General features: G+C 47.5%; 1 protein-coding gene across 1 annotated transcript; it reads right to left on the bottom strand.

Annotated features, from left to right (window-relative positions):
- Window positions 1–410: 410 nt before the first annotated feature.
- LOC123160906 (polygalacturonase At1g48100) lies at window positions 411–3,512 on the bottom strand. The gene is made up of 6 exons (XM_044578755.1): window positions 2,904–3,512; window positions 2,261–2,428; window positions 2,119–2,163; window positions 1,796–2,003; window positions 1,590–1,671; window positions 411–1,251 (listed from the first exon to the last, which is right to left on the bottom strand). Exons 1-6 carry the CDS (start codon window positions 3,357–3,359, stop codon window positions 747–749), a joined length of 1,464 nt encoding a protein of 487 aa, XP_044434690.1. The 5' UTR covers window positions 3,360–3,512; the 3' UTR covers window positions 411–746.
- Window positions 3,513–23,818: the final 20,306 nt, after the last annotated feature.

Consider the following 23,818-nt stretch of genomic DNA (forward strand, 5'->3'; position numbering starts at 1 on the left):
CATCCTTTTTTTGGTGATAGGCTTGCTGTGTCGCCGAGTTGATCTTCTGGCGGTCACCTTCTCTGGATCCTCCACATGCGATGGCGAAACAAAAAAAGGCGGAAATTGGAGTGGAGAGCAGGGGCGATTGGAATGGAGAGGGTGGAGAAATGGCGGAGGGGTTGACGCGAAAATAATGCGGACCGCTCCAAATGCGCGGCCATCGCCTTGGTTTTGGATGGGCCGTGGGTGTCGGAGTCCTACGTGGTGGATATCTGGACTCCCGCAAAGCCCTCTGTTTTGCTTTCGGTTTGGGAGAAAACGAACGTCTGGTCTGCGACCAAATACGGGACCACATTGAATAACTTGTAGTGTCCGAACAGCTCAGTCCAAAAGTATGCCGGTGATTTAAGGTCTGTGTTGAAGATGAGCTTGTATACCACGAAAGCATTGAGTATGTTCAAAGAGAAGAAATGCGTAGCATATTTTGAGACAGAGAACAACGTCACTTTCAGAAAAAGCATGCAGCGTGAGGAACATGTCAATGGACACAAGCCATTGTTTCCTTTTCGTGCCAAAAAAAAAAACCCACCAAGTGCAAATTCGGCCATAACAATAAGTGGAACCCAATGCCGAGAACAAATTCCACCGGCCGGGAGGCAACCGGATAGCTGCGTAGGACCTTCACCGAGAGGGAGCAGAAGCACACATGTACAACTCCACATGACTCGACTGTTGTCTCAGCTCTGAACTCTGCAAAACTGTCGTCACCGGCACTTGAGATCGGGGTTGTCGAGGAGGGCCTCCGGGACGCCGTCCTGGAGGCAGGAGACGGGCGGGATGGTGGGCGTCTGCTGCGCCCCGTAGGCGCTCCAGCAGTAGGGGTCGTCGACGAGCTCGCCGCTGAAGGGCAGCAGCTCGACCTCGGCCATGGTGACGTTGGTGCAGGGCACGGTGTCGCTGCAGGCGAAGTGGATGGGCGCGCTGCGGACGTCGTAGGAGCCCCGGACGTTGGCGTAGGAGACGTCGGTGACGTGCACGGCGGTGGACTGGTTCATGCACCGCTTGTCCTGGCAGTAGTACTGGTCGATGATGATGCAGTTGCGCACGTTCTCCATGGTCACCCCGTCGAAGGTGATGCCGGACACGGAGCCCATGCCGCCCTGCCACGTCTTGATCCGGAGGCCGTTGTCCGAGTTCCGGATCACCGCGTTCCGCACCGTCACGTTCGCCACGCACGCCTGCGAGTTGTGCACGCCCAGGCTGCCGATGCTGCAATGCAAGCAGATAGCAATGGAGTGAGTGCCGACTGCCGACGCAATGCATGTGTGCTCTGCGACATTCTGGTTTACTGTAAGGCTTGTTATTGGCCGCAAGATAAAAAGTCATGTGACCAGGGACAGGAGTTGGCACGTGTGGTGTGGGACTAGGACACCGAATCGCGGTGCATAACACGACGAGCGGCCAGAGACATGGTGGAAGCTAAGGTGATGCCATCGTGCATTTATAGAGTGCCCTTTGGAGGTTTTCGTCGGGTGCGTTGCTGTTTTCTCCTGAACCGTATGTATGTGTGTGTGTATGTATGTATATGTACCGGGGCGTCCGCCTACCTTATGCCGTGCCCAGGGCCGCACGTTACGTTCTGTATGTCCACGTCGTAGCTCCCGGTCCCGATGGAGATGCAATCATCGCCTGCACGCCAACAAAATAAATTAATTCGATGCCTTCACGTCACACACACACACACACACACACAGCAAAGTTAACAAGTGTGCAACCAACAGGAACAGAAGCAGTTGTGTTGCGTGCGTGGTACCGTTGCTGATCTTGGAGTTGTAGATGCCGACACGCTCGGTGTTCTCGACGTGGATGCCGTCGGTGTTGGGGCTGTTGGCCGGGGACCTGATGAAGAGCCCGTCGACGAGCACGTCGCTGCAGCCGTCGAACCGGAAGTGGAACTCGGGGCTGTTCTCCACCCTCAGGCCCCGCACCGCCAGGTTGCAGCTGTTGAAGAACCTGATCAGCTGCGGCACGAGCACGCACACGATAGATGAGCCATCGTCAACAAGTACCAAATGTTCATGTTCTGTTACGTACACAGCGAACGTGGCTGCATTTTCTGCATACATTCATACATACCGTGGGGCTGTCGCACGGGCCGTGCAGCGTGGACCCGTTGGGACCCTGCGAGCAAAAGTGGAGGGACTCGTCTGATCATTGAGGTGTCGACCAGAGAGAAATACTGTTTGGGACTTAATTGGGGTGTGATACTGATACGTACCCTGTGGGGTTTGCAGGGGAGGTTCCACCACTCCTCGCCGTTCCCTTCGATGGTGCCGGTGCCGCGCAGCGTCAGGCCGTCCAGGCCGGAGAAGACCAGCCACTGCCGCCGGTTGTCCGACGGAGGCCAGCAGTCCGGCCCGTCCGGCGGCATCAGCACCCCGTCCACCTGCACCCACCATCGGCCGTTGGTTGGAAAGCATTTTCAGTTTTAATACTAGCGAGCATGGTTCTGATTAGTGCTGGGACTTTCCAGCCGAACAGATGAGGGGGAGCGACACACGTGAAGCTGTGGTCTTTTCCTCTCCGTGACTCCTCCCACTCTTGTCTCCTTCCTCTACCACACGTGACTCCCAGTCAAATTCTCGTAGCTGTTCTCTCCGCTCTTCTCGTAGCTTCATGATGAGAACGAGAGAGATGACTCCGGGGAGAGGAAGAGGGAGAGGGGTAACAATGGCAGAGGCCTCTTTCATCTAATCTAGCTTCCCACTGATAATTGCTTACTCATGCACCACCGCGATCAATGTCATCATCCACCGAGAAGTTATATGCGGTGTCAATAACTGGTAGCTTGGAATAATTTTGCCCAACAGGAATCACATAAGCACGCGCATGGTTTTGATCAAGCACAAGAGCGTACGTACTTGGAACACGAGGCCGGGCTTGCACGGCCCGGAGAAGGTGGTGGTGGAGATGGTGAAGGTGCCGTCGGACGGCACCAGCAGCACGGCCGACTCGACGGCGCAGGCCGCCCTCCACGCCGCCCGGAAGGCCTCGGTGTCGTCCGCCGTGCTCTCGCCCGTCGCGCCGTACGCCCGGACGTCGAACACGCACGGCTCCGGCCGGAACGGCGTGGCGGGGTCAGACGGGACAATGCCGCCCGGCGGCGGCGCCAGAGGCGTCGCGTCGTCGTCCGGTGGAACGGCCGGCGACGACGCCACCGTGCCCACCTTCGCGCCAGCCCTGTGCGGAGAGCTGACACCAGCACGAGGAGGCTTCTTGTGTACGTGGTTCCTCCCGTCCACGCCGACACCGAGCAATGGCACCAGTACAAGCATCGCCAGCATCAACCGCGGCAGACCCAGACTCGCAGCCGCCATGGCCAGAGAGTGCACCAGACACGGCTCGGCAAGCTACAAGAAGGAGGAGGAAATGGAGGGTGTGAGCGATGGCTCTCGAGGGGGTTGGAGGTTGAGGCGCGCGTCTGCACACTTTATGCTCTTGCAGTTGCAGGGACGAACGGGGTTGAGCTGAGCGGGAGGCCACGAGCAGCACGACACTTGTCAAAAGGGCAAGGCAACGAGAAGAGAACAGCGCGAATCGTGGTGGGGCGGAGTGTATGGGCCATCTGGCCATCTCGCCGCCTATCGTTTTCCGTCACATGAATCTTTGCAGGGAGTTGGTTTGCTTTTTTTTTTTTTTTTGTATTTGTTTGTAATTTTTCTATACATGAGGATAACATGAAAAAACTCATGATTGTGTGTCTCTTGTAAGTTGTGCTTATAATAAAACTATATAAATGACGATCGATTGCTCCTAGATTAGCCTGACGTGCCACCATAGGTTAGGTTTAGGCGAAGGTTCCAGTGACTCACAAGCTGTTGGCATGTTCTCCCGTTCGCCTATGATCTCCCGTGGCCGTATAAGTCGAGAGCCAGAGTCAGTGGGCGAGAAGCAAGATGTGATGTCCAGATTATTCATGCATGTACATGATGGCTTCATACTTGGGGTATCCCGCAAAGTCTGGAGCATAGAGACTTTTTTATGATGTTCTCTACCTGGCTGGAGCATACAATTAGGAAAGTTTTCTCCCTTTATGGATGATGGTGTAATCTCCGGATAGGATTTACCCCACCTTAGTCTGAACTTTTGTATTATTGCTGTAAGACGATCTCCCCCCGCGAAAAAAAGAAGAAAAAAAAGTCAATCTTTTATTTTCGGTTGTGTTGGGCGTGTTGGCTATGTGCATGGTGCTATGCAGATGTCGTGCATTCTTTCAAAACTATTGTATCATCTTGATATATCAACTGAATGAAATGTGGTTTATCCAGAGAAACATATAATCATTCGCGGTTGCGGTTCATCATGCAACTAAATAAAAAGTTTGTTCATGAAAAATTGCTGGGTTACATACTAAAAACTATTTGTCAATTCTTTTATTTTTTTGGTTTACATACTCTTATAACAACTAGATATTTACACCCGTATTAAATCCAAACTTAATAATTAAGGTTCACACAATTCATGAATATTACAAAATTAAAGTTTACAATTTATATTATTCAAATTCCAACACACGAAAGGGTGTAAAATGAAGTAATAATCCAAATGAAAGCACAACAATGAAGTGCTATGAAGTGCTCTCAAGTGAGCAATGAGATCATCTTGAAACGGGGTATGAACTTCTCGGTTGTAGATCATGGCAATGGCCATCTCAGAATCATCGTCATCTTCTTCCTCCTCCTTCGACGAAGTGTCTTCGAAGAACATCTCCTCAACCTCTTCATCTACTAAATGCAATATTCCATGTTGAATCGATTGCAAAAATAATAAACAACAATGAAAAAGGCAAAAAAATCACCTAGGCATTTTGTCATACACATTGCGAGCGAAGGAGGTGAGAGATTCTACGAGCGACACTGTGGCGATGCCGACGCTGAGGGGGTGGCCTGCAGGCTTTGATAGGTACGAGCTAGGAGAACCGATTAGCAGTGGTGAATTCACTCGGAATAAGCATATGTCGCGGTTATAGACCGAATTATAGAGTTGGTAGCCAGGGTTCTAAGAAGAAAGGGGAAAGTAGCCGATGCCGCCGCCAGCCATGATCCTCTGGATGCCTCCTCCTGTGGTAGGTGGCTCGTAGAAGTAGAGCAGCGAGCCGGCCTCTCACTGGACCTAGTCTGGCCCATTGATTCGCTGGTTGGGCTTCTTCGGCCTTGTTGGGCGCTGGGCAGCGTGGGTGGTTGGTTGGCCGCTGCCCAGTGGGGTCTTCATGTCAGGGGTCCTGACATCCCCCTCCTTGAGAAGCGGCTTGCCCCCAAGCCGCTGCAAATGGAAATCTGGCACAAAGGTGTTCCTTGTCTTCCCAGGTGATGCCTAGAGTTTTTGTATCAGACCATCTCACTTGAACTTGCTCGATGACAGAACCGTGCCTTTTGTGCCATCTTGTCTTAAGGATCTCCATAGGAACATCGAGTTCATTAGTGCATATTGGAAGATCAGGAGCAACATGTGTACCTGGCTGAAGGAAATATGCCCTAGAGGCAATAATAAAGTTGTTATTTATATTTCCTTATTTCATGATAAATGTTTATTATTCATGCTAGAATTGTATTACCCGGAAACTTAGTACATGTGTGAATACATAGACAATACATAGTGTCCCTAGTGTGCCTCTACTTGACTAGCTCGTTAATCAAAGATGGTTATGTTTCCTAACCATAGACATGTGTTGTCATTTGATGAATGGGATCACATCATTAGGAGAATGATGTGATGGACAAGACCCATCCGTTATCTTAGCATTATGATCGTTACAGTTTCATTGCTATTGCTTTCTTCATGACTTATACATGTTCCCCAGACTATGAGATTATGCAACTCCTGAATACCAGAAGAACACCTTGTGTGCTATCAAACGTCACAACGTAACTGGGTGATTATAAAGATGCTCTATAGGTGTCTCCAAAGGTGTTTGTTGGGTTGGCATAGATCGATATTAGGATTTGTCACTCCGTGTATCGGAGAGGTATCTCTGGGCCCTCTCGGCAATGCTCATCACTATAAGCCTTGCAAGCAATGTGACTAATGAGTTAGTTATAGGATGAAGCATTACGGAACGAGTAAAGAGACTTGCTGGTAACGATATTGAACTAGGTATGATGATACCGATGATCGAATCTCGGGCAAGTAACATACCGACGACAAAGGGAACAACATATGTTGTTATGCGGTTTGACCGATAAAGATCTTCATAGAATATGTAGGAGCCAATATGAGCATCCAGGTTTCGCTATTGGTTATTGATCAGAGATGTGTCTCGATCATGTCTACATAGTTCTCGAACCCGTACGGTCCGCGCGCTTCACGTTCGATGACGATTTGTATTATGAGTTATGTGTTTTTGATGAACGAAGTTTGTTTGCAGTCCCGGATGAGATCACAGACATGACGAGGAGTCTCAAAATGGTCGAGACATAAAGATTGATATATTTGAAGGTTATGTTCGGACACCGAAAAGGTTTCGGAAAGGTTCGGGCATTTTCCGGAGTACCGGGAGGTTACCGGAACCCCCCGGGGGATTAATGGGCCTTCATGGGCCTTAGTGGAAGAGAGGAGGCAACGGCCAGGTGGAGGCGCACGCCCCCCTAGCCCAAACTGAATTGGACTAGGGGAGGGGGCGCCCCCCTTTCCTCTTTCTCCTCCACCTCTTTCCCTCTCTCTCCCTCTTGGAAAAGGAAGGGGACTCCAACTAGGATTGGGAATCCTAGTTGGACTCCCCCTGTAGGCACGGCCCTACTAGGCCGCCGCCTCCTCCCTCCCTCCTTTATATACGGGGGCAAGGGGGCACCCCAAAGGACAATAGTTATTCTCTTAGCCGTGTGCGCACTACAAAAAAATACACTTCCGTGATGATACGTGTTTGTCACAGTAGGTCACGTTTTCTGTCATGCATGTACATTCATGATGATTTTATGACAGAATCAAGATAGTCATATATGTGTTGTCGTAGAAGTGTTCCATGACATTACCAAAATTATCATCACGGAAGTGTCCACTTCCATGACGATAAATCGCGCGTCATAGAAGTGCTTTCGTCAGGGGTGACCGACACGTGGCATCCACCAAAACAGGACGCCGTTAAGCTATCGGGTCCGGTTTTGGATCCAATAACCCATTAACAGCCCGGACCAATGGGGATTTTCCACGTGTAAAATTCTCATTGGCTGTAGGAAACACGTGTCTGCTCCTCGGTGGGCCAGATGTCATCCACGCATTGGACAGGAAGCGCCTATGATACATCGAGACGTGGCATGGCCCAATAGAGGCCCATTCCGGTGAAAAGGCCGGCCCATTTAACTTGGTCAAAAGGTAACGGGCCGGCCCACGGAATGCATGTTAACGGCCTGTTCGTATATCGCCCATTTACGTCCCGCTAACACCCGGCCCGTTACGGCTTACCGGAATTAAGCCCAGTAGCTTCATCTGGGCCGTCCAATATGATTCCAGCCCGTTGTAACTTCCGGCCCATGTATGGCCCATGATGTCTTTCGGCCCATATGAAGCCCTTCGTAACTGTGGTCCCATTAAAGGCCCGAGATGAAACTGGCCCATAATGAACGGTGTATTGCTTTGTACCCATTAACGACCCATTATTCCGTACATCGTTTCCAGCCCGTGTTAACTTTCGGCCTTCTAAGGGCCCATTTATTCTTGGGGTCATTTCTTGAATTCGGTTAGTTACGGTTCATTACTGTCCTGTTCCTTTTGTGGGCCAAATTCAGCCCGTGGTTACATTCGGCCCGTTTGTGGCCCGTTAACCCGTTGGGCTGTTTTCATGTCAAAAAAACCATTAGGCTGTTTTCATAGAGTTATCAAATACGGCCTATTAACGGCCCGTTATGGTCCACGAATAGTACAACCCATGATTGGCGAAATGATTATACTCCCCGTAGCCCATGGATCCTACGGCCCGTAGAAGACCAATCGATCCTATGGCCCGTAGAAGGCCCATGGGTCGTATGGCCCATAGAAAGTCCATGGATCCTACGGCCCGTAGAAGGCCCATGGATCCTACGGCCTGGAGAAGGCCCATGGATCCTACGGCCCGTATAGAAGACCAATGGATCCTACGGCCCGTAGAAGGCCCATGGATCATACGGCCCGCAGGAGGCCCATGGTTACAACAGTCCATGTGTTGCCAAGATTATTGTGGCCTATTTACCAAAAATAGGTTATTGTGGCCACTAGAAAAACACGGAAAAAGAACTGTAGTGACTACAAGCAAACAACTAAACAAGACAATAAGGAAATAAATAAGCAAGCAACTAACGCTAGCCTATTACCGCTACTACACATATTACATCCACTGGGCATCAAAGTTCACTACCAGTGCAAATATAGGGAACAAAGCAGCATATTACATACACTAGCCATCAGAATTGGCCACCAGTGCAAATAAACGCGGCAGCAAAACAAGAGCATAACTGAAACAACTTCAGAAGAGCTCAAGAAACGTTATCCTGGGTATCCACCATGCTGGCAATAAGCTTAGCAAGCTTATTAGCTTTGTCCTGTTTGGCGCTAAAATCCTCCAACGCTTGTTGTTGCACTAGAAAGTATGCATCTGAATGCTCCAGGGACTTCCGCAGTCCTTCCGCTTCTTGTCGCATCACAACTGATCGATGTCTTTCAGCCTGTAGTTGAGACTCAAGAAACCGAACTGATTCAGACAGTGAGTTTGAATAGCTTGTGCAAGCGGTAGTGGCCAGTAACTCGAACACTAAACCAAGACAGGACTTTGGGGTTGTCTCACTGTCTTCAAGATAGTTTTCCTTAGCTGTTTTATCAGCTTTGTTGGAGACCAACAAGGATGTCTCACTATTCTGAACCTTATCTGCATTACTTCCTTTACCATTGCTTAATAAGGCACTCTTGCCCAATATTCTGTCAGCATTCTAAAAGAAGAAACAAGCAGACACATAACAGGTTTAGCATGTACTAGTATATGAAACTCATTTCGGTGAACCAGTTCATTAGTAATGTGGACAGGATTAAACTACCAAGTCTTCTATTGTGAAGTACTAGTACATAATAAAAGCATCAAACAAACATATATCTATGTCCTATGGTCACTGCATTGTCTTGCCAAATCAAAATAGAGACACAGTTCAAATCATATCAGTTCAAGACAAAGCAGCAGTGAAAGAATACAAAGCATGGGCAACTACACGACACAACAAGATTTCAGATGGGTACCATGGGTCTACATGTACAACAACACTATTGGCTCTGTTGTGATGCTAGTAATGTGCACGATATGAGAAGTCAATTGTATACATAATTGAAATTGAAATCAACAGAGCTATTGATAAGAGCAAACCTGTTAAAGAAACATGCCTGAACATACCTGCTGTGCCATTGGAGTTTCGATTGGATCCTTCAATTTAAAAATAAGTTTGTATGAGTAAATATAGTGATACAAGAGCAAAGCAGTATGCACGATAGCAATGGAATCTTAAATTAGAACAATTATTCTTCAGGTTTAGGCACTTGTTCTACATGAACAGAGTATAGTAAGACGCAAGAATATAGTACTTAAAATAGAAAATGAGCTCATAGACCTTACCACATTCTTGGTTCGGGACCAGTACAAAACAAGGCATTCCCAATCATCGTCCAGTAAGTGTGTCTCAGGAGAACGTAAGGGAATTTGATGAGTTTCTTTGCCGGTGAAGTACGTTTTCTTCAGGTAATTCTGATACTACCACCAAGCATTCTTGAAGATAGCAGAGGTATTAGCACAGGTTACCTCATCCTGAGTTTCCAAATCGGTCCTTCTCTATAGAGAAAAATGGGAAAATTTGCTGTATTATAACCATCATGGAGGTAGATGTATGGGACAAAGCAAAGTAATTGCCATAAATAACATTACTTGCACATAACTCCTGGACAAACACCTGCAACTGGCATTTTCCTTCATCTTCAGTATAATATTTCCAAGATGGGAAGATACGCACATAGGATTTAACAACATCAAATGCGGTAGATGCTAAACTACGAATGGTTGGTTGTGCTTCCTCCCCGAGAATAGGCGTACTAACTAGTGAAGTTGGGGTTCGCCGTGGTAGTATTGGCCCTTTGGGCACTGGAGCCGCCTTACTAACTGCTCTTGTTTGGGAGCTCTGTGGTGGAGATGGTGTTGTGTCAACAGGAACTGGGTTACTATCTCCTGGGGTTGGGGTTAGATTGGGTGAAGCTGGTTCTTTGTCCATCGCGGTAGGGGTACAATCTGCGAGAGTCTGGGTTATGTGTGGTAGGGCTGGTTCTCGTGCATGTACAACCGGGGTGCTATCTCCACCAAGAGGTAGCACTGTTTTATTTGAAGACCGTGTTTTTACTCTGCTAGATACTAGCATCACCCGCTCCAATTCAAATGGCTGATAAACAGGAAATATAGTTGAATGTACAGACATTATATGAGAGACTGATGCAATAGATAGTGTGGAAAAAAGAGGGCATGAAATAGTTGACATGTATATTATTTAACTAAAACGGATAGCATGACATAATTTCACGTATATGATGTCTATATAAACTTGATAGCATAGCATAACATAATTCAAAGATATGATGAATAAATAAACAGGATCACATGACATAATTCACCTACATGTTATCTAAGTAATCAGGATCACATGATTTAATTCACATATGTGATTTATATGCTAAACAACGGGCATTCGATATGATGTCTGAACTAAGAACATGGTGTTGAATATTGTGTATATGATGTCTAAACTATGCAATGCAAGACACCATATGCATGATATGAGCAGTATAACCGTGCCAAGTTAGAGCATACACCTTGGTGGGGGAATAGGACTGGTCATCTGTCTTTGAATCCATCTCTGAGGAGACATCGGGACCCAACAAGAGATCTGCTTTGACAGGTAGCACTGTCTGCTCTGAAGGCCTTGTTTTCACTCTAGATTTTTCCATCTCCCACCCAAATAGCTGATTCACAGGAAGAGTAGTTTAATGTACAAACACTGTCGACAAATGGAAATGTAATGAAGAAAAGGATGGGAGAGATATCATTCAAATATATGATGCCTGGCTAAAAGACATGAGACTGCATAATTCCCATATATGATATAGAAACTAAATAGGTGGCATTACGGAACATGTCTAAACTAAGAAGATGACATATATGATATCAAAAGTAGGCACTGCAAGGCAACATATGAATGATATGACTAACATCATCATGCCAAGGTAGAGAAAACACCTTGGGGGGTAAATAGGAGTTGTCAGCTGCGTCTGAATCCGCCTCAGAACACATATCTTCCTTTGGATTACAACATGGAGAAGGGGGGAGGGTTTGCCATTGAACCCACCATGGAGTGATGTCTGCATGACATTGTATTGCCGCACAAAACTCTTCTCTTTTTTCTCTACATGTTCAGCATGACTGTGTACAATATCTGACATGCATACAAAAAAATATGGTGAGATTATGTTAGGAGAGCATGCAGAAATTTAGAGTGATGGTAACAACCAGTGGATGGATCCAAAAATAATGATAGCAGGCTGATGATTGCTTTAATTTAATAAAAAGACAGATGATGATTGCTTACTATTTGTTTCCCACCCAAGATGAACAACATAGGCATACCCTAGGTTATTAGACAAAGATACTATTCATTGCTGCCTCGATATGTGCCCCACAACTAATTTAGAACTCAGGTTTGAACATTAATTTGGACCTGACTTGAAATCTAAGAGGTGAACATGATGATAAAGTAGAAGGTAATTTTAATCAATGCATAACATAAGCAGAAACAAAGGAGTGCGGCCTCTCTTGTGGACCCGTGTACTCCTCAGGTTCATCTGCTGAGTCGATGATGGTGATGCCGTTGCGGTCGGTGCCGGCAGAAGGGAAGGAGATCTGAGGCGGCGAAAGACGGTCAGTGTTGGGGATATAACTACTGAGCATAAACCGCCCAGGAGGGGCCGGGTTATGTTCATCCGTATTGAAGCCCATGAAGACAAGGAGTATGGCGCTTTACTGTTGAAGCTTAGAGGCCTAGAGCCCAAGGGCGGATTAAGGCCCATAGACATAAACCGCCATGAGTTATGTAACTTGTGTTGTAAGATAGAGAAAGGTAGAAACCGAGCCGGACATGTGTATGAGCCGGCCTCAGTATTCTATAAACCGTCGGGTGTCAACCTGTGTATATAAAGGGACGACCCGACGGCGGTTCGGGGACAAGAAACAACAACTCGAGAGATAGGTAAAGCGGATTCGCTCCCTGCTCATCGAGACCCCATCAATTCCACCACAACTGGATCATAGGCTTTTATCTTCACCGCAAGGGGCCAAACTAGTATAAACTCCCCGTGTCCTTTGTCCGGTTTAACCCCTTTAAGCTAATCTCATTGCGATGGCTCCATGACTAAGTCCTCTCACTAGGACATCTGACATGTTAATTCCACGACAGTTGGCGCCCACCGTTGGGCTATCGCACGATGGTTTCGAGTTCTTGAAGGGTAACTTTCAAGGACTCAAGGGATACGCGGTTGGTCGGATGACCAAGAGTCGTCGCGGCAAGCTTTACATCGACAACGCAGGCTGGGGCCCCGAGGCCGGCTCAATCGAGTATGGGCACAGTGTCCCCTTTGGCGGAATTCACGTTTTCATCAGCAAGATCGACGAACCGGCCCTGAGGCGGACATCTGCACTGACCTCGTCGAGACGGCTCAGCGTGCGAGCCTTGCCCGGGTTCAGCCTGCCATGAAGCGTGTGTTCGCGGGATTCATCCGTGGTGCGGAATCTGAACCGGTGTCTAATGGTAAGACGATCGTTTACTCAGATGGCGAATCGTCCACCAGCGAGACCGAGTCACTGTACCAGCTACAAGACAGCCAGTTCGGGGGCTGTTCTGATGGCGACAGTATTTTGGACCCCTTTGAACCACCAAACTGGGTTGCAATTTTCATGGCCGATACACAACCCACATTGCAATCTTCAACTGCAGCAGCGATGACTTCCGGATCGGCAGCAGGGGCAGGAGGCCCTGTGCGCCGATCAGCCCAAGTTCTGTCCGGTTTATTGGACGCCTAGACGACACTTTTGACCACAGCAGTTACCCCAGAGACTCAAGATCGGCATAATGCAGAGGTCACAAAGCTGCGGGATCAGATAACTCAGGCCAAGGAGGACTTGGCGGCTGAGGAAACCAAGATGGCTAATGAGCGGGCCACTTTAGATGCCCAGTCACAGCGGATTCAAGCTGAGAATTACCGGCTCATGCTGGATCAGACGAAGTGTTGAGGAGGAGGCACTGGTCTCGTCTACCACTGGTTTATGAAGCAATGAATCTCTTCAACACGCCAGGAGCTGGACCTAGTAATCCGGCAGCAGTGAACCGGACTGAGGCACCTGCGACAGGAGCGCCGGGTCAGCCATGGGTGACGGACCCGCCTCGATGAACAGATAACCCGCCGCAGTACATGCTGACCCCGCCGGGTCACTTCTCCACCCCTTTGGATAATATGATTGCTACGATGTCCCGATTGACAGCTATTCCAATGGAGGGCGAGTCTCCAGCGGCGGTTGAGACGCGGCGGGCTAGGGATCTCCTTCAAACCGCTATGGAACAATAGCAAGCGTATTCATATAGCCGAGACAGAATCCATTCAACCCCTCGACCGAGCAAGAGTTACAGCAGGCACATTGATGAACCAGCTGTGTCAAGCAGTGCACGGAACCGTGACACCCCTCGAGGACATAATCCGGCGTGCGGTGGTGCGAATGCTCAGGATGTAGTGGATAATGGTAGAGCGCGTCGGGAGGCTGAGTTAGCAGCACAGTACGCGAATCATCAACCCACTCTGGTTCGACCGACGACGTCAGTAGAACGAGGACTGGCTTTCAGCTCTTAGGGGGTACCGTGTCTCACCCCGGCTCTACGTAATGTGCGGTTACCCAAAGATTTCAAGGGCCCACATATGGTGCCTAATTACACCGCGATTTACCCCCCGAGTCATGGGTTGAAAGTTATGAGATGACAATGGAGGTGCTAGATGTGGATGAAGTGGCGTGTGCTAAGTACTTCACCATGATGTTGGATGGAACGGCTCGCACTAGGTTAAAAATTCTGCCTGTTAATTCCGTCGGTTCATGGGACGAGTTGAAGGCCCGGTTTATAGCAAACTTCAAAGACACGTGCAAGCAACCTATGTCAATCGTGGATGTGGCCGCTTGTGTCCAAGGAGAAGGCGAATCAACAACTCATTGGGTGTGCCGGGTTTCAGAAATCCTGCATTTGTCGGAATGCATCAATGCTGATTCGGCAATCATAACATTGGAGGGCAATTGCCGGTTTAAGCCGCTGAAATTGAAGTTGGGACGGCTCAAGCGTCACTGCAATGACATGGGAACACTCATGGCAGCTTTGGTTAAGTATGCCGATTCTGATAGTACCAAGGATCCCGAGTCTGACGATGAGAAGCCGGAGAAGGGAAAGAAGAATGGCAGCGCAAAAGGACAGTAGCATAACTAGGCAAGCCATGGGAATAACAGTAAGTGCAAAGCGGACAATAATTCCGATTGTGTGCTAACACCAACATACAGGGTAATAATCAGCGCCGTAAGGGTAAACCGCCCCCGCAGGGCGGAGGATCAGGTATGAATCTAGAGCGCCTGTTGAACCAGCCCTGCCCGAAGCACGGGACGCAAGAGAAGCCAGCTACGCACCTATGGAAGGATTGCTTTATTAGGCGAGAGTTCAAAAATTCAGATCTCTTCCGGTATGATCATGGACCATCTGGCGGTTCAGGATCTGGGTTTCACGGGCTGGGTTATGGTGGAGGCAACTCCGGTTCAGATTTTTAAGGTAACCAAGGTGGACAGGGCAATCAAGGCAATCAGGGCAACCAAGGTGGTTATAATCAATAGGGGAATCAACAGCAGCAACAGTCGGGTTATCAGAGTAACCCGAAGCAGTTAAATGGCAGACAGTATCATGTCTTCACTACTAGCCTGTGCAAGCGCGATTAGAAGCTTCATAAGAGGGCAGTGAACTCCGTTGAACCGGAAGTACCCCGTTATTTGCGCTGGTCTGAACAGCCTATTGTGTGGAGTCGAGAAGATCATTCGCCCCGGGTTGATAATCCGGGTCATCTGGCGTTGGTGGTCGCACCACAGGTTGGAGGTTATAAGTTCACCAAGGTACTCATGGATGGAGGGAGCAGTATCGACATCTTATATTGTGAAACCTTCCGGCGTATGGGGTTAACGGATAAGAATCTTAAGCCGTCGAACACTGTTTTTCACGGTGTGGTGCCTGGTAAATCGGCCTACCCGGTCGGTAAGATAGCTCTAGAGGTGGTTTTTGGAGATGATCATGATTCAAGGTCAGAGACATTGACCTTTGAAGTGGTAAAAATCAGAAGTCCGTACCATGCCCTATTTGGACGGCCGGTCTATGCTAAGTTCATGGCAAGGCCGTGTTATGTTTATCTGCAGATCAAGATGCCGGGTCATAAGGGGACCATCACGGTTCATGGCAGCCGCAAGATTGCTTTGGAGTGCGAGGAAGGTGATGCAGCTTATGCTGAGTTGGTTTGCGCAACAGAGGAGTTAAAATTCTATAAAGACAATGTTGATCCGGCGGATATGACTTCTTTGAAGAAACCCACTACAGAGCATGATCCGGCTTTGAAGTTTAAATCGACTGATGAGACTAAGTTGGTTGATTTTGTTCCTGGCGATTCATCCAAGCAGTTTAGCATCAACGTTAACTTGGATCCGAAATAGGAAAGCGCGCTCATCGAGTTCATCCTTGAGAACTAGGACATCTTTGCATGGAAACCTTCTGACATGCCAGGTGTACCGAGGGAACTCGCTGAGCACACTCTTAATATTGATCCCAAGTTTAAACCGGTCAAGCAGTTTCTTCGCCGCTTTAATGAAGAGAGACGCAAGGCCATTGGTGAGGAGGTAGCCCGGCTCTTGGCAACAGGGTTTATTGTGGAGGTCTTTCACCCTGAGTGGTTGGCTAACCCGGTGCTGGTACTCAAGAACGGTACTTGGTGTATGTGTGTGGACTACACAGATTTGAACAAGGCTTGTCCAGCTGATCCCTTTTCCCTCCCCCGTATTGATCAAATCATTGATGCTACGGTGGGTTGTGAGCGGTTGAGTTTTCTAGATGCTTATTCGGGTTATCATCAGATCAAAATGGCAGTTAAGGACCAGGAGAAGACGGCTTTTATAACTCCCTTTGGAGCCTTCTGCTATGTATCTATGCCTTTTGGGCTCAAGAGTGCCTAGGCGACTTATCAGCGGTGTGTGTAGAATTGCCTTCATAATCAGATTGGGCGCAATGTTCATCCTTATGTGGACGATATCATGGTGAAGTCCAGGAAAGCAGAAACACTAATAGCTGATTTGCAGGTAACTTTTGATAATCTGAGGGTTTATAAGATGATGCTTAATCCGGCTAAGTGTGTTTTTGGTGTACCAGCAGGCAAGCTCCTAGGTTTTCTGGTGTCTAACAGGGGCATTGAAGCTAATCCGGAAAAGATCAAGGCTATTACGTCCCTGGCTAAACTGGCATGAATCAATTACATTCAACGACTGGCGGGTCGTATTGCAGCGCTAAGCCGGTTTATCAGCCGGTTGTGGGAGAAGGCGCCCCCACTTTATCGGATGATGAAGAAGGCAGACAACTTTGTCTGGAGTGATGCTGCTGACGCGGCGTTTGAGGATCTGAAGAAGCAGTTAGCCGAACCGCCCATTCTTGCTGCCCCCATTGATAAGGAACCATTGCTGTTATACGCGGCTGCTAATGCTTGAGCTGTCAGCGTGGCTATTGTGGTGGAGTGCAAAGAGGCTGGTAAGGAGTATCCAGTTCAACGGCCGGTTTATTATTTCAGTGAGGTGCTTATCGAGTCCAAACAGAGATATCCGCATTGGCAGAAGCTAGTGTATGGAGTGTTTATGGCAAGCTGAAAGCGTAAGCAATATTTTCAGGGCCATCCCATTACTGTGGTCAGTTCTGCTCCATTGGGAGATATCATTCAGAACAGGGAGGCGACTGGCCGGGTTGCTAAGTGGGCTATTGAGCTTGGGCCTCACAGGTTAAAATATATGCCTTGCACTGCTATCAAGTCCCAAGCACTCATGGATTTCATTAACGATTGGACAGAGTTGCGGGCACATGAGGATAAACCGGATAACACATATTGGACTATTCACTTTGATGGATCCAGACAATTGGAGGGCTCGGAGGCTGGAGTGGTTCTTACTTCCCCTCGAGGTGACAAATTTTGTTATGTTCTTTGCTTAATGTTTCCCTATACTAACAATGCAGCTGAGTATGAGGCCTTGCTCCATGGTCTTCGGATGGCTAAGGAGATGAACTTAATCCGGGTACGTTACTTTGGCAACTCCGATTTAGTGGCTCAGCAGGTATCTGGTATGTGGGACTCCAAGGATCCACTTATGGCGGCTTATCGGCGTGAGGTGGATAGCATTGCCGGTCACTTCAAGGGTTAGCATGTCGAGCACATTGATCGACACAAGAATGAAGCGGCGGATGCTTTAAGCCGACTTGGTTCCCAATGTAAACCGGTGCCGCCCAATGTTTTTCTTGACGTTCTGCATAATCCATCTGTCAAAATACCAACGGAGGAAGATCTGGCTGTTCCTGACCCGGAGGCTCAGTTGGTGGCGGTTCTTCATGCTATCCCTGATTGGACAGTGCCATACCTGGCGTATATGACCCCGGGCGAGTTACCAGAAGATGAAGTTCTGGCCAGGCAGATAATCCGACGGTCCAAGTCCATGACTATTGTCAATAGCGAGTTACATCAATGCAGTGTTTCAGGGGCGTTTCAGCATTGTGTTTCTCCTGAAGAAGGCTGTGAGATCTTGCGTGAAATCCACGAAGGAGATTGTGGTCATCATGCCGGTTCAAAATCCTTGGTGGCCAAGGCTTTCCGGCACGGTTTTTACTGGTTAACATCTCATGCTGATGCGGAGTATCTGGTGAGAAAGTGTGATGGCTATCAGAAATTTTCACGCCGAGCTCATGTTCCGGCCCAGGAATTGAGGATGATTCCAATCACCTGGCTGTTTGCAACTTGGGGGCTGGATTTGGTTGGGCCTTTTAAGAGGTCCAAGGATAAGAAGACCCACCTTCTGGTAGCAGTTGATAAATTTACCAAGTGGGTAGAGGCAGAGCCAGTGAGCAAGTGTGATGCGGCCACGGCGGTTCAATTCATGAAAAAGGTGATCTTCCGCTTTGGCTTTCCACATAGTATTATAACAGATAATGGCACGAATCTCTCCAAGGGTGCTATGGAGGAGTTATGTCAGCGTGAGCACATCCGGCTTGATGTGTCATCAATGGCCCACCCCCAGTCTAATGGTCAAGCGGAGAGAGCTAATCAAGAAATCCTAAAGGGTATCAAGCCCCGGCTTATGGTCCCTTTGCAGCGGACGCCGGGTTGTTGGGTAGAAGAGTTGCCTTCTGTTTTATGGAGCATTAACACCACCCCTAATAGATCCATGGGTTACACACCCTTCTTTATGGTTTATGGAGCAGAAGCAGTTCTCCCAAGTGATATTCGCCATGACTCGCCCTGAGTGGCAGCTTATGTTGAAGCGGACAATGAAAGAGCACGCCAAGATGCATTGGACCTGTTAGATGAAGAACGGGATATTGCGGCAGCTCGTTCGGCGATTTATCAGCAAGACCTGCGGTGTTATCGTACCCGCTGGGTTAAAACCAGAGCTTTTCAAGAGGGTAACTTAGTGCTTTGACTCATCCAAGATCAGAAGTACATGCACAAGTTATCTCCACCTTGGGAAGGGCCCTTTGTGGTCAACAAGAATCTAATGAACGGGTCGTACTACCTTATCGATGTTCAAGAGCACAAAGACTCACGCAAATCAGAGGAGGAGACCCGCCGGCCGTGGAATATAGCTCATCTTCGGCCTTACTACACCTGAGCCACAGGCTCCTACCATGTATATATTTTTGACAATGTACATATTATGATCAATAAATAAACCGACATCCTTGCTAAAGCGGGGCCTCTGCCGTTTCGTCTTATATGTCTTCCTGGTTACATGGGGGCTTCTGCTTATAAAGCGGAGTTCTAATTACCCATTAAACCGACTTATAGAGCATATAAAAAAGCTTGGGAGCTTCACACCCAAGGGACCAAAGAGAGTTTGTTGCCACACACAGCTCAAACATAGGTACCCACTGAGCACAGCTCACAATGTTACCTAGGGGCTCTTTGTGCACAGCAACAAAGAGTTTGAAAGGACCCTTGTAATAGGCTATCAAGCTAGGCTTGGAAGCCAGGTGTATTCACCTAAAACCTTGGGTTAACCTGCCTTCATCAAGTAAGCCACTCCATCTAGGTAATCCTGGTATGACCCGCCGAACCTTTGACAAGTCAATCTTATACAGACCCTGAACTTGTCAAAGTTAAAACGACGATTGGTTAATGTGAGGCCCATCTTAAAAGGCTTTGTAAAATGGTTTAACTCAGTGGCCTGGAGCCCATGAAAAGCCTTGAATTTGGGCCTGGCAGGCCTTGAAAAGCCTCGACTACAAGTTTTTCGTTTGCTTCTATTTGTCAAAGTTTTTCTCCTTTGATGAAGTTTTTGAGGTAAACCGGCGTCTATTGACCCGACCTGACTATAAGTCATCAATATAACCCGGTGTTTGTTAACCCGGTGTGACTTTCAACTATAAGTTGTTAGTACACAACCAATTATAAACTGGTGTTTGCCAACCCGGTCTGGCATTGACTATACGTCGCCAGGATGATCATCCGGTGTTTATCATAACTCGGCATGGCTTATTATAAACCAGCACAGCATGGTGGGAGTTATTAACACTCAAGATTTGGGTTATCACCCTTACTACAAAAAATTGGTAAACCAACAATGTGATTCAATATCACAGGTATGATATATTTCATATTTCATTGTTTTACAGCCTTGGTTATAAACTCTGGCTTTATATTGGGTATCATAACCAGTCCGGCGGTAAACCGCCAGGGCAGTTTTAAGTTTATCACATGTAGAAAACAGGATTGTATCAAGCTGTTAACGATCATAAGCATACAATGCATATCATGACAGATTGACAGTATCAGGCAAAGTGGCTATGCATGATGGCATAGCAGACCAAGTGTTTAAGCTAGCCTATTACAAGGCGTTTTTACTGCCCAAAAGGATAATTGTTTCTCATAAAGAGGACAGTGCGCAGACGATAAACCGGCTTCCGGATTATGATTCTTCTTCAGCTTGATGCGAAGGTTGCAGATTGTCCTGTGTCGGTTCACCCTCCGCCTCCCCACCCAGTGGCTGGAAGTCAACGGTTGCCCAATCAATTCCAAACAAAGCTCGATACACAGCTTCATCGCTTAGAAGGTCTGACCGTTCAACATCAGGGGCATAAGTATGCTTACGGATTGGCGGGATTAGATTTTGCGCTTCATAAATCGACGCGTCAATCCACTTGTTCTATGCATCATAAATGGACCGGTGGAAAGACAAATCAGTTTCTTCGGCCAGTTTACTTGCAAGCGGGCGCATCTCCTTTGTCAGAGCTCTAAGGGCATCATTGTCAAATTCTGACCCATCTTCTTTTTGGCTAGGATAGTCATTCCCAATGTCTTCCAGATCAAGATCGGCTATCCAAGCTTTAGCCCGAGTTAGTGCAGATAGTGCACCGGCCCTTGCAACAGATCTCTTCACCTCTTCTAGCTAGGCAGGTGTCATGGATAGCTTGGCCAATGTGTCCTTGATTAATGTTGGCGGCGGTTTATTGTACGAGGCTGTGTAGATGACCCGTTGAGCGCCGGTATATAACTGCTCTATCAAGGTATAGGCAGCCTTCAATTTCTTGCGCATATCTGAACCGAGATGGGCAACACGGCTACCTGCAATGGTTACAATATTATTAAACCGGAGGTTTCAAGGATGATTAAGTATGGTTCATGACAAGGCTACTTACCAAAGATGGCAGAAGTCATAGCGTTGATTTGCCGCTTCAATCCAGTCAGCTCTTCCGCCACCGGTTTAAGTGCCGCTTCAGCTTCTTCTGCCCGCTTTAGCAAAGTGGTTTTTTCAGCCTCCCAATCCGCTTGCTCGCCTTTGAAGCTATCCTTCAATTGCTCCATGGCTGTTAAAGCGCCCTTCAGCTCTTCTTTGGCCTTTGAAGTTTTGGCTTGCTGGGACTTGATGTTCTCCTGGAGATCGGCGATTTGAGAATCTTTGTTGGTCAAGTCAGCTTGCAAAAGACAGACAATAAGTTGTTAATACCTTTTTCAAAGTCCCAAGCACATAAAACGTTATACACTTGCCACTTGGGGGCTAATGCGGATTGCTTTTTATCAACTGATATTTTAAGCCCCAAGCATACAACAAGTTATATACTTGGCACTTGGGGGCTAATGCATATCGGATCAATTCAAGGTTATCAAGTTTTACTGCATGAACCGAATCATGTTAATGACTGAAAGGAATTCGGATGTATAAACCGGACTATCCTAAAGGTATAAACCGTTCTATAGGGGCTACTCAAGCAAAATCCAATCTTCTCCTATTACAAGTCCCGGTTCACATTCACATTGATGAACCGACCCTTGGGGGCTACTAGAGTTGACAATTGAAGCAGGATATAAGGAAAAAGAAGTTATTCAAATGAACAGATATTTACCTCATATCGCTCTTTCATCAGGTTTACTAAACCGGCTTCATAATCACGACTGGTATACAAACGGTTTAGATATCCAGAGTGGATGTCTTGAGCAGAGAGGTGGGCATAGCTTGACAAATCTGTTTTCCATTTGCCCTTGTCCACAGCAGAAAATTCTTCTTTGGCACTGTGCTTGGATAAAGTGGCATGATTGCCAAGAGTAGTATGGCCAAAGCCGGTAATCACAACATCATCTGTCGTGCCATCAACAATCTTCTCTAGTCTTGGCGGTTTAGCAGATGTTCTTGCTAGGCTTGGCGGATCGGTAGTGGGGCTTGGCGGATCAGCAGACTGACTCGTTGGATTCACTTATGGCGGTTCAACAAAAGTATCCTGACCTTGAGGTACCGGGTCATCCAGCGTCACATCAGCATTCTGATCTGCAGCCTATGAGGTCCTCTCCGGTTCAGTGGCCGGATTATCATCAGCTGGGGTAGTCAGTTTAGCTTTCTTGCTAAGTCTGGCTTTGGCACTAAAAAGAAAAAGTGCAGAAGGTTAGTACAGTAAACCGGTGCAAGGCATAAAAACTAAGTCTATTATGCTTACCCAAGAACGGTCTTGAGTGGAGGCATCTCTGTGGTTGATGAATCGCCGGAGGATGAATGAGAGGTTCCCTGATAATTCGAATAAGACAGATTAAGAGGATATCGGAAGTAACCCGCCTTGGGATAAAGTGTACTAAAAGAACAAGAGACCTCTTTTCGATGTTTGCGAACTAGAGAATATGGTAAACCGGAGGATGTAACTTGTTGACTGCTATGCCGAGTGGTGCAGCGCGTTTCATGCTGCTGTGTCATCACAGAAAAGTGCAGATCCATATAAGCAAGTGGGTGTGAATGATACGTCCATTTTGCATCATGCTTTTATATCAATATTTATTGCATTTTGGGCTGTTATTACACATTATATCTCAATACTTATGGCTATTCTCTCTTATTTTACAAGGTTTACCATGAAGAGGGGGAATGCTGGTAGCTGGAATTCTGGCTGGAAAAGGAGCAAACATTAGAAACCTATTCTGCACTGCTCCAAAAATCCTGAACTCCACGAAACTTATTTTGGAATCAATAAGAATTATTGAGCGGAAGAAACACCTTAGGGGGCCCACACCCTGGCTAGGAGGGTGGGGGGCGCGCCCACCCCTACTGGGCGCGCCCTCATGTCTCCTGGGCCCCCTGGTGGCCCTCCGGTGTCCATCTTCTGCTATATGAAGGCTTTTACCCTGGAAAAAATTAAGGGCAAGCTTACGGGATGAAACTCCGCCGCCACGAGGCGGAACCTTGGCGGAACCAATCTAGGGCTCCGACGGAGCTGTTCTGCCGGGGACACTTCCCTCCGGGAGGGGGAAATCATCACCATCGTCATCACCAACGATCCTCTCATCGGGGGGTCAATCTCCATCAACATCTTCACCAACACCATCTCCTCTCAAAACCCTAGTTCATCTCTTGTATCCAGTCTTGTATCAAAACCACAAATTGGTACCTGTGGGTTGCTAGTAGTGTTGATTACTCCTTGTAGTTGATGCTAATTGGTTTACTTGGTGGAAGATCATATGTTCAGATCCTTAATGCATATTATTACTCCTCTGATTATGAACATGAATATGCTTTGTGAGTAGTTACGTTTGTTCCTGAGGACATGGGTGAAGTCTTGCTATTAGTAGTCATGTGAATTTGCTATTCGTTCGATATTTTGATGAGATGTATGTTGTCTTTTCCTCTAGTGGTGTTATGTGAACGTCCACTACATGACACTTCACCATTATTTGGGCCTAGAGGAAGGCATAGGGAAGTAATAAGTATATGATGGGTTGCTAGAGTGACAGAAGCTTAAACCCTAGTTTATGCGTTGCTTCGTTACGGGCTGATTTGGATCCATATGTTTAATGCTGTGGTTAGGTTTAACTTAATACTTCTTTTGTAGTTGCGGATGCTTGCAATAGGGGTTAATCATAAGTGGGATGCTTGTCGAAGTAAGGGCAGTACCCAAGCACCGGTCCACCCACATATCAAATTATCAAAGTACCGAACGCAAGTCATATG

Source organism: Triticum aestivum, chromosome 7B, assembly GCF_018294505.1.
Source record: "Triticum aestivum cultivar Chinese Spring chromosome 7B, IWGSC CS RefSeq v2.1, whole genome shotgun sequence".
In the NCBI taxonomy this organism is placed as follows: Eukaryota; Viridiplantae; Streptophyta; class Magnoliopsida; order Poales; family Poaceae; genus Triticum; species Triticum aestivum.

Excerpts from the sequence above, each read along its gene's own strand:
- LOC123160906 (XM_044578755.1), bottom strand. The coding sequence starts at position 3,359 with ATGGCGGCTGCGAGTCTGGGTCTGCCGCGGTTGATGCTGGCGATGCTT. Across the intron at positions 2,004-2,118 it reads GCCCGTGCGACAGCCCCACG|CTGATCAGGTTCTTCAACAG; the intron begins GTATGTATGAAT and ends CTCGTGCCGCAG. Across the intron at positions 1,672-1,795 it reads CAACTCCAAGATCAGCAACG|GCGATGATTGCATCTCCATC; the intron begins GTACCACGCACG and ends GTTGGCGTGCAG.